At 43.9% G+C, this 12,155-nt stretch overlaps 2 protein-coding genes across 2 annotated transcripts; one reads left to right on the top strand and one right to left on the bottom strand.

Annotated features, from left to right (window-relative positions):
- Positions 1-1,143: 1,143 nt before the first annotated feature.
- LACBIDRAFT_332185 (uncharacterized protein) lies at positions 1,144-7,010 on the bottom strand (the record flags this gene model as incomplete). Its single annotated transcript, XM_001886602.1, has 22 exons — positions 1,144-1,623; positions 1,653-1,928; positions 1,985-2,120; positions 2,224-2,547; positions 2,604-2,764; positions 2,822-3,026; positions 3,078-3,277; positions 3,334-3,513; positions 3,557-3,787; positions 3,833-4,200; positions 4,251-4,316; positions 4,354-4,422; positions 4,608-4,669; positions 5,678-5,698; positions 5,751-5,914; positions 6,084-6,107; positions 6,190-6,234; positions 6,399-6,602; positions 6,624-6,628; positions 6,680-6,736; positions 6,798-6,862; positions 6,970-7,010. 22 exons carry the CDS (start codon positions 7,008-7,010, stop codon positions 1,144-1,146), a joined length of 3,384 nt encoding a protein of 1,127 aa, XP_001886637.1.
- A 3,083-nt stretch (positions 7,011-10,093) lies between these two features.
- Positions 10,094-12,154, top strand: LACBIDRAFT_332184 (uncharacterized protein; the record flags this gene model as incomplete). Its single annotated transcript, XM_001886687.1, has 11 exons — positions 10,094-10,246; positions 10,432-10,522; positions 10,748-10,854; positions 11,080-11,122; positions 11,180-11,239; positions 11,287-11,361; positions 11,599-11,667; positions 11,722-11,760; positions 11,915-11,941; positions 12,004-12,032; positions 12,107-12,154. The coding sequence occupies 11 exons, from the start codon at positions 10,094-10,096 to the stop codon at positions 12,152-12,154; spliced, it is 741 nt and encodes a 246-aa protein (XP_001886722.1).
- Position 12,155: the final 1 nt, after the last annotated feature.

Here is a 12,155-nt window from a genome sequence, read left to right as displayed (position 1 = left end):
TTTTCGCTTCTTTTTACATTTTACAAACTCTTCTTACTTCTATTCCAGTCTCTGTTCATTTTTCTAGGTTATGAAGAACATTCAGAAGTGTCTTTGTGAATGCACATTGAATGCGCATCAAATGCGCGATCGAGCAACTTTGTGCATTCCGGCAACTTACTGTAGACAACTTGATGGATGACATCATCATCGGCAACTCATTCAATTGGTTTTAGGAACCGCTTGAGTTTTTGTTTTTGTACACTCAGACTTTCATTTCATTCTTTTTGCTTGTAAGTTCTGTCATGTATAAAAGGTGCTCCCCCATGGAGTACTTCTTGAGTCTTTCCCCTTCACTTGTCATATTTCCACCACCTGTCTCATGGTCATCAAGCAATGTCCTTGAAAATGCTACATCTTTTTATGTAAACCCATTCTCTGATAGATTTCCATACTCACATATCTCTTAGATAGCCTTTTAGAGCAATCATACCAATTCAGACAATTCAAACAATGTTTTCAATGATGATCTTGATGATCAAGATCCAACAAAACCATGGCTTGCTGAGTTCCACAAGTAGTATCTGTTTTGTTACAGTTATTAGAAGATATTCCTGTTATTATTTCACAATGAAATTGTGATATATAGGAAGCCTTTCTTCATACCTACATATTCAAATTGTTTTCAGAGCAATGGACTATTAGTGTGGTGGTCATTTGCATAGTTCCTCAATGTCTCATCATCCAATGTTCCCACGACTTCAAACAGAAATTAAGCTCTTGCACTTGCTCTTATCCTTCCAAAAAATGTGTGAAGCACTTCTAAAAGGCATAAGACTGCCATACAAATTATAAACCAGAGGATTGTAGGAGAAACTTCAGATGAGTGAGATGCATTCTGTTAATGTCCCATCATCCCATGTTCCCACAACTCTAAACAGAAATCAAGCTCTTGCACTCATTCTTATCCTTCCAAAAATTGTGTGAAGCACTTCTGAAAGGCATAAGGCTGCCATACAAATCATAAACAAGAGTATTGTCATCCCACTATCACTATCCTTAATAAAGATGCACAAATACTACCACCCTCTTTTGATAGTTCTTTCCTTGTCTTTGTTTCACCCTCCCTCATCCATAATTGAACATGTAACTTGTTCTGCTACTCTAGAATTCTGCTCTGTGTATGAGTGGCAAAGTCTTCAGCCGCAACCACAGATCAAAATCAACAACATCAACAACAAGGTACTCATCACCATACTCTGCACCATAATCCTTTGAAATAAGAGCCCTGCGAACAATTGATTCCACAGAGATAAAGCAGCTTGAAAGCCTTGGACGCGACCGAAGTCTTGTAAAGCATAGTTCCCAATCACGTCCACGATTGGTTAGAGAGGGTGGAAGATCAAGGGGAAGAATGAGAGCCAAAAAGTACTTGGTTGACTTGACTTCACAACTGAAAATACACAATAGCTGAGCAAAGATGAATTTCTTGCTGTCAATTTTGACAACAACATAGTCATAGCGCTCTTTGTTGTGGAATTTTGGATTCACTCTGAGCAAATCTGTTGTCAGAGACCAATCAACTGTTGACTCATAGTTGACCTGAAGATATTGGTATGGGAAGATCTGAAAAATTGAGTGAATCTGTGTGGTTGAGTGTAAACAAAACTTACATTTTCATCTTCATGAAGTTGTATTTGATGCCCAAAGTATTTTGAGAAGAATTTGGATAGCTTCTTTCGAAAATCTTGAAATGCAAAATCTTGAGCCCCTCGCTGCTCCATGTCTTTGAGTGTAATCTTGGAAGTTGGAGAGCCAAGAGAGACATGTTTGCTGCCAATTATATCCTTCTCAACCACCTCCTCATTGGAGTCTTGTGCCTCATCAAGAGTCTCCAGTTTCGTGCGTATGATTGTTGCAACCAGATGGGATTGATTGACTTCAAGAATCTCAAAGGTAATATTTTAAATTGCTGGAAACAATATTCTGAACATGATGATCATACCTGTGATTCAACATTCTTAAAATTGGTGTGAAACTTGTAGGCTGATTTCAATGAACCATGTGACTTTTCACTTGGCTTCGTATTGTAGTTTCGAGTAGCACCCTTGTTCTGGATGTCATCAAAAACATGCTGATGGCTGTGAGCTTTGGGAAAATTCCATGATTTTTCGGTATTCATGGGTATATATTCCTGATGTATTGATAGGGAGGTGGTGATATGCTCTAAATATTTGCACTCACATGTAGTAATTTTCAAAGACAAGTAGCTCAGCCCGACCAGCCGCAATAGTTGATTCAGTATGTGTCGTTAAAGAAACATACATGTCCAGCTCCAGATAACTTCGAATAAGCTTGAGAAGATGGAAGCCTTGTTTTGTTACATCTTTGGACAGAATGTTATGGGCTGCAAATACTATAATCTGATGGAGCATCATTATCAGTGTCATTAAAGAATGTAGTTGAGTGACCTTGGATATATCCTCATATTTTGAGCCATCTGCAAACTCTGTCTTCATCACAGCACTAAAATGGTTGAGGCCACTCCAAGGGGGCATTTCATCAAATCTATGTTTGATGGTACCAGGTCAAATCAGATTGAATAGCAGGATTTAGGAACATACTGCATATCAAGCAACTTAGCAGATGCTTTACCAAGCTCATTGATGATCATTTTGAATTCAGATAACAAATGGTCTGAGAAAAGACCACCATGGTATGCATGAAGGCGATCAAATGAAAGTGCTTTGTGTATATCTGAACCATGGCACATCCAGAAGACATTCTAAAACATAGAACAAAATTTATATATGAGTCAACTGATGAATCTGGCCTGACACACCTCAGCATCACGCAAACCATGACTTTTGAGAAGTTCCTCCTTGGGGCCAGATGCCAGCTTCTGTGCAGTGAGATAGATTTCTTGCATATTTTTCATAGTCCGCTCAGGAAATATTGTTGACAAATTGGTCTGCTGATCAGCAGGAACAAGACAGATTGGACATGGAAAGTTGCCTCCTGCCCCACGAATTAAGGAAATCATACACCTTAGAGATATATTAGCAAATAGGTAATGAGATTGCTTTAAAGAAACATACTGCTCTTCATAATCAGCAGATGCAATCAAAATAAACCAGAATATATGCCGTGCAATGCTATCAGCACAATTGGTAAATGTGTAACCTGTTTTGAGGTACTTTCGAATAGAATCCAGAATGTGGAAGAATGCCTTATGCCAGACAACTCTCTTGAAATTGACATATCCTTTTTTTCCTGTTTCTCCAGCATCTTCATCCACCTGTATTCATGAATAGTCAGCATCTGATCTGCACGACTTTAGAAATATGGCCTTACCACTGGAAGTAATCCAAGCACTCTCCCACCTGCAATGCCTGTTCCATTTCTGATCCTGACATTGAAGTTGGCAGGGCGACCAATTACTGGGTAGCCTTTGACAGAGCCAAATGATGAAAGGCGTGTCTTATCTGCATAAATGACCATGCAGAAAGGCAATGCACCTTGTGGAAGGGATGACTAAAAAAATACATAGTCACTGTCAAAGTTGACTTCCACACACACAAGATTGTACCTGAATTTGCCACCAGGTATCAGCAGTCCATGGTTCATCAATAAATCGTTCAAATTTTGAACCATTAAACTTGTAGTGACGTTCAGCATGCCAATGAAATTGGGAAATGAGACCTGGGTCTTCAAGAAGTTCACGAGTCCAGTCAAACAATGAGTAAGTCCAAACATCATGTGGAACCTCTTTCTCTTTATAAGGGACAGGGACAGTGATTTTTGAGAACTGAAAATATTCAGATTATGTGCATCAAGTGAAGGAATTGCTTACACCAGATGTGCGTGCCATACGAGCATTTTCCCATACACATTCCAAGTCAGTGCTGTTTTCCAATGTAAATTCAGATGGCCTTTGAATGCATTGGTGTATGAGTGAGAGCAGCTGGTTGGTTTGAGATTTATTCATATGGGTATTCAGAATCAATTCTGCAATCTCGAAATCAAGGCGTGATCGAAATGGTCTCCACGGTTCTGGATCAACTGGCATATTAGCTGTGCCTTCAGAAGATGTGGTACAATCCTCAAAGTGATAGACATGAGTAGGTTTCCCACTCTGTGGATGGTATTCAACCTTGATATCATCAAGGATGGGGTCAATTGTAACAGGATTGGTGGTTGGTGACATGTTATCATCAAGATCTGCAAAATAGAGATTTTAGAAATGGGTTCAAGACAGCATGTGAGCTTACTAGGGATATCACTGTCAACAATTGGGCCATCTTGTTGCTCCAGTAAGGCTTGTGTATGCAGGTTAACTTTGAACTGTTGTTCTTTTTTTTTGTAATTACTCACGAAGTTGTGCAGAATTTCGACTGCTCGAAGCATTGCTAGCAGATTTTTGTAATCCTGGGGTGAATGAAGCTATTTGACAAACAAGTAAACTGAATGCCCAAAAGGAGCACTGTTTCTCCTACACAATAAGCCTTCACGGCGGACACGATCTTCAAATGCCTTCTCTGATGCATCAGTCTCTCGAGGTTTGGATTTACATGACCGTTCGTGACTTGCGATGCCCCTCGAAGCGAAATTGTTGCCACAGTACTGACAAGAAACTTTTCCAGCATCCATTCTGGTACTTCCTTTGCCTTTGGGAGCCATAATCTGCAAGCTGTCGAAGGGAAAGCAAACGTTTGCATTCCTCACTCGCGATCTTATCAGTCGTGATAACCCTGGACCCCGTTCTAAAATAGGGCCAAACCTTATCATGCTTGGCGCAACATCGTGAGAGGAAAATGCCCTCTGATCAGGCCTGATGATACCGGTAATCTACATTATAAGGCCGGTGCCTTTTTTTTTTTTTTTTTTTTTTAAGGTCAAATTTATAGTCTATCGGGGCGAGGCCCCATGTCAGACTTTACAACTAAGTAGACTACCTATAGGCCCCTAGTGCCTTGATTCCTGACCCCCTAGGACCACCTCTTGCACTGGAGAGGGCACGCCCATGGCGATCATTCCCCCTCCCAGCCCGGCACGAAAACGCCGTTTAGAGGTGCGTCCTGTTTGGCGGGCGGGGTAGTCTCGTTATCTGCTTAACTATGCAGTCCGGCCATTTGGTGTTTCGTCTTCTAAGTACCCGATCGCAAAGCGACAGGCACGGCCGGTGCCTTATCAGGCAGCTGGGAAATTTCCGACATACGCTTTTCCAACTTTTACCTGACTAAAAATCAGTAACAACGTTTCCCGTGAGCCGCCGTCAGTCAATTCTTGTTATCCTGATTAAATTTTACCCCAGAGCTCACAATAATTAACAGACTTTGAAGACAAGATACCATCCCACAGTATTGCGAAAAAGAAATCATAATACGGCTTCCCGGAGGATTAAGTAGGCCCCAAAGACGGACCTCGACTCAACGTCGAGGTGAGCTTTCGGATTTGACATGGCTTTCCCCGTCCTTTTGTGTTTTACTAGCTACTTCGCTGCTTGGGGCTTCCTCGAATATGGATGACAGAGGCGCCGTAGTACTTTGCTGAGCAAAATTAAGGCTGAACGTTTGACTTGGTTCAACTAGCCGATGCCGAGCACGTCTCCGGCTATTCAGAACGCTAAGGAGCACGTTGGAATACCTGTTCGAGTCAGCATCTCTTAAAAGACATTCACAGCTCAGGGACAACTTACAAGCCCCCCAAAATGTACATTCTGGAAGATTAGACATCAGTAGCGTTCAAACTAAGTTTATCGCTCGACTTACATGCCAACTCGGTTGAGCGAATTTGTCGGAGATCTTGAATATAAAATTAGTTGAACAAGAGTCGTGATCAGGGTGACGGCGGCGGTCTCCAAAGTTACAATAATGAGACGATCGATAATACGCTTCGTTGACTTGAATGAGGATTCTAATTTTGCCTGTACGAGCTAGAGAAAAAGAAAAGATTGGAATTAGTTTAAATTACACCAAGGAGAACGGGAGTACCAGAAATGTCATAGTTGCAACGATGACGGAATCACAGATCAAGGTCCCCCATAACCAAAGCTTTTGAGGGAAAGGTTGAGCATCTCGGAGATATAGCAAAAGAGAACGTACCTCAGCTGAAAGGTCTAAAGTATGCTGTCGGCTGGATAAGCTTTCAGATTGAGCGCACTATTATCAAATCTATGAAAATTTTGCCGTGAAGTTATGAACCACGTACAGCTACTCCACGGGCAAACGCAGCCGCTAATTGCATCAACGCCACCTAGAAAAAGTTCAATGCATGTAAAACAACCCAAGGAAGGCCGTCAACCAAACAGATTATGCTTGAAATAATTTGATAAATTTTGAACTCCCTTTTCAGGGTCCGTATTCGCCTATAAGGATGTTGGAGGTCATGCGTGAAAACGAGGTTTTATGAGGACCCACCAGGCAAAAAAAATCTGAACAACGCAGGATTCTATCAATGGCGAAGTCAGTACGTTGAAGGATCGGTTGAGTGGAAGACTCGCCTATCCCAGTGAGTGGTACGGTAAAGACGGGAAACACGGAAGGGCCAGTGAAAATTGTTGGGTTTCCCCATGCAACTATTAAGCTTTGCCAAGCACCCGCAGTCACAGCCATCGACCGCACCTGATCAACGGCGAGGCATACCCAAACTAATATTTGGTACATGAAGGCGGGACAAGGAAAATCGCGATGATGCGCACCCGCTACTTTGATGAATTTCAAGTCCCCATTCAAATGATCGGTGCAGAAGAAATCGTCTGAAAATCCGCAAGAGATGAGGATATATTGGTGTTAAGAAATAGAGTGAAGTAAACGCACAGCATTGCACCAATAATGACCCCGACAAAAACCAAGTGATGATAGTACCGATAAGCTGGACGCAACTGTAAGCTTCTGCGTTAGAAATTTTAATTCCCAATGACGAACGAGAGGTGCGGTACTAGAGTGTTCGACATAAACGCATGCGTACGATTCCATCATGATCACTTACTTAGATATGGCTATCCCAGTATACGTCGCGGGGGCGGCCATCCTTCTGGTGCGGGCGCTGGTCTTTAGACAGCGGAAAGTGGGGAGGCAGGATCTTATGTTGGTGGACGGAAATATGAGCGATTTAGACTTCAGGGCCGATACAACTGTGCCTTATATCGTGAGAAGTCATGAAGTCAACCCAATCAGCTTCGCGAATTTCATCATCCACAATCGGCTTTTTCCGAACAACGACCTCGACCAGTCGAAGAACCGAGTAAACTACTAAGCAGAGTAATACAATATGCAGGGAACAGCGGGCTTGTATTTGGGGGCCAAAAACTTTGCACAGGTGCACCATTCAGTTCACATGTTTCGTGAAGAAAAGTTGAAAAAGAGCGACGCGTACGAGTGTGTCACGTATGGGGCTATGGAGTAACCCATTGAAGCCACGACGATCGCAAAACATCCAACAATCCCGATGATGAAAGCGATGGATGCCATGACTGTCCAAATACTAACGGCGACAGCGGCGAATAGAGAATCGAACCATGACAGTTGAACGGATCAGCGTTGTGCCGGTTGCGCAACTGTTCTGAAAGTCGTCGACTGTCACTGACTGTGACATTTCGCAACCAAACACGACCGCGACTTTGCGGGGTGCCAGGGGTGTCCTCATATATTATGTAATGTAATTTTAGGTGTAGACACTTCTGAGATTTTGAGGTGGATTTGACTTTCTCACGATCTACAGTTGACTGTGAGTCTGTGACCTAAGGTCGGTGACGCAGAACAACTGTCACAGGTAGCACGCAAAATGGATTGTGGTAGATACGGAACATGATATAGAGGAATCTAGAACAGTGGTAGATACAGAATATGATGTAGGAATAACTGTGCAGCGTTAGAAGACCGCGCAGTGCGATATAGCACACGCCCAGAGGTAGGACCCCATGGCACCGCGCAAAGTTGCGAACGTTTGACCGTTGACGACCTTTGGTGACTCTCTCACGATTTACGGTCGGTGACTGTGACCTCAGGTCGCCGACCCGCACAACGCTGGAACGGATGACTTCTCAAGAGGGCGTATCACTTTTGTCGAAGCCCAAGATGCCTCGGATCCCGACAAACCATAAGGAAGCCCATCCTCCTGCCAGGACGAGAGCTACGAGGTGGCTAGCGACGATGGGGACGACCTTCAGAGGGGTAACGACTTGGTATCTAAAATTAGGTTGAGGCGATTAGAATGAAAGGCGAGTGATGGCGAAATGGAACAATCCCTTTCAAAATCTCTGATAGCTTGTCACTGAATGCTTTTGAACTCCATGAAGCAGTCGAGCAGCTTGGTTTGACGTTAGCGAGGCAACTTGCGTCCGAGTCATCTGATTCGAGTTTCATTGGCGAACCTGCGAGTTCTAAGTCGTTAAAGGTTGGTTAAAGGGCTGGGTAGGAACGACCATTGAGCTTTGAGTCGGAATTACGAGCACTCAGAATGACAGGAGGAGCCTCAGAGCCAGTAAGGAAAGTTGTGGTTGTGCCAGTGAGAGACAATCTTGATGGCGTGTGTGCGTGGCGAAAAGTTTGTAGATAAGATAAGAAAAAGGTGAGCTTGTTTGTCGTCGACAACAACCCATAACAGACATTTTGTAAATGCCGCGTTTCCAACTTAAGCTTTTCCCAGCAATCGGCGCTCACCTGCAATCCATGCAAGTCAGCCTTCTCTCCCCATACGAGTCATTTACGTCCTTTGTCTGTAAAATTTAGGTCTTTGACGACCTGATGTGATATTGAGCGTGACGAACTTCGGGCATAGCCCAGAAGGTCAGGAGAGAGTGGTGACTTAGACGACTGCAGAATGGCAACGAAGTTGCAACGTTGAGACTTCATGACAGATACGCGTAACCCGTGGCAAGTGAAGTGATTGGATTACGACGTTAGGTGGGATGTGATGAGCTAGAAGTCTAGTAGGAATGGTCAGTCGATTCGAGTCCTGACTTCCAAAAACAACTGGACTCGTTCCTTTCTAATACTTGTCCTCGAAGTCAGATGGATGAACAGGTAAACCAGAGGTTTAACAAGCATCAAATGCGCCATTCCCGTGCCCACTCGTGCTGTAGATTGATTTTGAAGTGCATGAGCAGAAAGATGAACATTTTACATTCGACCTTTGCATGTGAGCTCCTGCACCATTCCCCTTCATCTAGTTTTTATCTGACTGAAGCCAAACAGGAAGACCACCACACCCAAAAGTACATAACCCTGTTCGTGCGACGCACAAAAAGGTACCTGCACACATCGCGGCCAGGAAACTCCGACTCCTGCCATTTACCCGGCGCACATGCATCAAGTACAAGCCACCAACTGTCTCAGGAGGGGTTGAAGCACAAGGCGTGGAAATTGCCCAGCGTGTCATCTCAATGTCATCTACATACGTACAACGGCAGAATTACCGAGACTGCGACACCCGCAATTGAGGTTCTACCTCCGTCTTCCCTTGTAATTTGTAGAGGAACTCTTTCTTGCCGGTTGTTTCCCAAGGGGACAGTGCTGACCCTGTATTCGAATCAAACAAAACAAGGGCGATGTACGCAGGCGCTCCGTGACATTCGTATTTTTACATAATTATTCCCGGATAGACACTTGGTGCGATATCAATGTATGGAATGGGCTAGAGCAAGGCTAGAGTCACGGTCTCGTCAGGACCCTGGAAAGTACCCTCAGATGCCGTATCCCAAAATGCCCAAAACTGAGCGATTTTTATCCGGTCGGTTTTACCAAATTTCTATCCGGATATTGGATTCGGCCTTCAAAAAGGCCAATTTCTATCCGGTTCCGGCTCGGGCCTATAAAAATTGGTAATTAAATAACATTTAAATAAAAAAAGAAATTGGCATGAAAGGAGTGAATTTTGGCTTGGTGCGGACTCTAAGCGGACTCCTAGGTATTCTCTGGAGGTCTGCACATCAGGAAAAAGTCGAATATACATGAGTGATGTAGTATATGAGGGAAAAAATATATAGATCAAGGAAAGATTGTTCACTCTACTCAGAAAGAATGAAGAATAGGGCGAAAGAAAGATATTTTATGCACATAAGTTGGCGGCAGCGCTGTGGCCATCCCAATTTTCGAGCTCAGCTTTGAATCCCATGTCAACAATCTTTATAGGGCAAATTTCTATCCGGACATCGGCTCAGGCCTCGCCCAGCCATACCAATTCCTATCCGGAAAACCGCCTCCGGCATTTCGCCAAAATAGCAAAATTTCTATCCGGACAGACCTACGGGATTTCAAAAAATTTCGTCAGTTTCTATCCGTTTCTAGATACGGCATCTGAGGGTACTTTCCAGGGTCCTGTCTCGTCCCGTTACCTGCCAGCTGAGCAGCGGGGTTTTGCGCAGACGGTTTTCTCTCTCCGATTTCTGGCCCTTATCATGCCATGGGATCCTCGGATTTCAGTCTTTACTATCTGCTGCCATATCTTTAGTCATCCCGAATTGGCATGCACTGTGGGCTCAGTGGCTTCAGCGCGTATCATCTCTCATTGCATCGGTTTTTGCCAAAGAAACAGAACAAAAGTGAGTCCATGTTTCTCCCACTTCACGATTCAAATTATGCAGAAAGGTGAAGGGGTGGTGACATAACTGAACATGACGACGTTGAGTCTGGGATTGGCACCTCGGCCCTTGATCATCACAGCTTGTCCCAGCGTCAAAAATAATGGTCACACGGCAATGTTTGCAGCTTTGATTCCGGTAACCCACTTCTTCTGACAAGCTATATCATGTCAAGGTACTGAGCAGAACCCATTCTCCGCCCTTGCGCTCCCGAGTCCCGATCCCACATCACCTTAGACATGGCGGCGCTCGCTCAGCTCGTAGATTATGTGGCTGCAGAACGACTTGCTACGGTGCGTATCTATATGTCTATAAAGTCCTCCTTCCCTCTAACGAAAGAAGAACAGTCATTTGATGGTGAGCCGCCTGATACGATTTCGAGCTTCTAAAGCTGATGAGTCTTCGAAGTTGCGGCGGCGATGTTGTTGGTATACGACTGCTCACTGACGTTGGGGATGGAAATTGAGTTTATGTGGTCATCGCCATGGGGGTTTATGAAAGTGATTTATATCGTTCAGCGATACCTGCCTTTCTGTGACTCGATTTTTCTCTGTCTAACTCGTGAGTACACGGAATACCTCTCTCTTCTTTACAATATTTCACTATGTTCTTTTCTAGACCAATTGGCGATAAATATCGACCCATATGGTTGCCATATCGTTGAAACGATACGAGGATGTATGCATTCTCTTCAAAGCATGGTCGTTTGGCTCATCGTATCATAGGGTTGATGGTTTTTGGCTTTGCTTTGTCTGAAGGTGCCAATTCTCTTCGTTTTACACTATCTGATGTGCCTAATGGTGGGTGTTCCTAGTAATCTTGTCCCTGCGCGCATGGGCAGTATGGAAACGAGATCTGCGTCTGGGTGTCTCTCTGATATCCTTATTTACGCTCGCAACTATGGCGGAGATATATGTGACGAGAATCTTCCTTCGCGACCTGCAATGTGTGTCCACCATCTGTCATGTTTAACCGTCATCTCACCGCAATTGACACCCCATGTGAAGTCAGTAAAAAGCCATATCCAGAATTTGTAGGTTGCTTTCTCACCAGCGCAAATCGCATCGTGTATTTGGATTATGTTGTATTGATGATTTACGAAGCCGGTAAGCATCAATTTCTACATTGGTGTACGGCATCCGCAACTAATTGTCTCCCAGTAATACTGGTCTTGATGATGATTCCTGGAATTGCTTCCTGTAAGACCCATACATTATCTAATTTCCGCTTGCCCATAAGCTGCCCTTTCAGATCGGCGAGGAGGGAATGTTGATCTGCATCATGTCATATATCGCGACGGTAAGATATTGAATTTCACTGGAAGAGATGTAGCTAAATTGCCTTCAAACATAGGGATAATAATGTATATCTACCTTTTTGGTAAGCGATGGTCGGCACAACCCATTCGCTGTGGGCTAAAGGAGCAAAAGCTCTTTCAATAGTCAACGTCGTAGTCCTGTGCGCGCTCTCTGTAAGCCTATACATTGCGTCTTCGTCTGAGAACCAAACTCACCACCAAATTTCTGCAGACGAACTATTTCGCAGTTATTTCTAAGTACGTTTATGTTCTGCCTCTACGTGCGAAATGACTGAG

Source organism: Laccaria bicolor, genomic scaffold (genome assembly GCF_000143565.1).
Source record: "Laccaria bicolor S238N-H82 LACBIscaffold_39 genomic scaffold, whole genome shotgun sequence".
NCBI lineage: Eukaryota > Fungi > Basidiomycota > Agaricomycetes > Agaricales > Hydnangiaceae > Laccaria > Laccaria bicolor.
The sequence above is the reverse complement of the archived record's forward strand: the minus strand, read 5'-3'. Positions and strand labels throughout refer to the sequence as shown.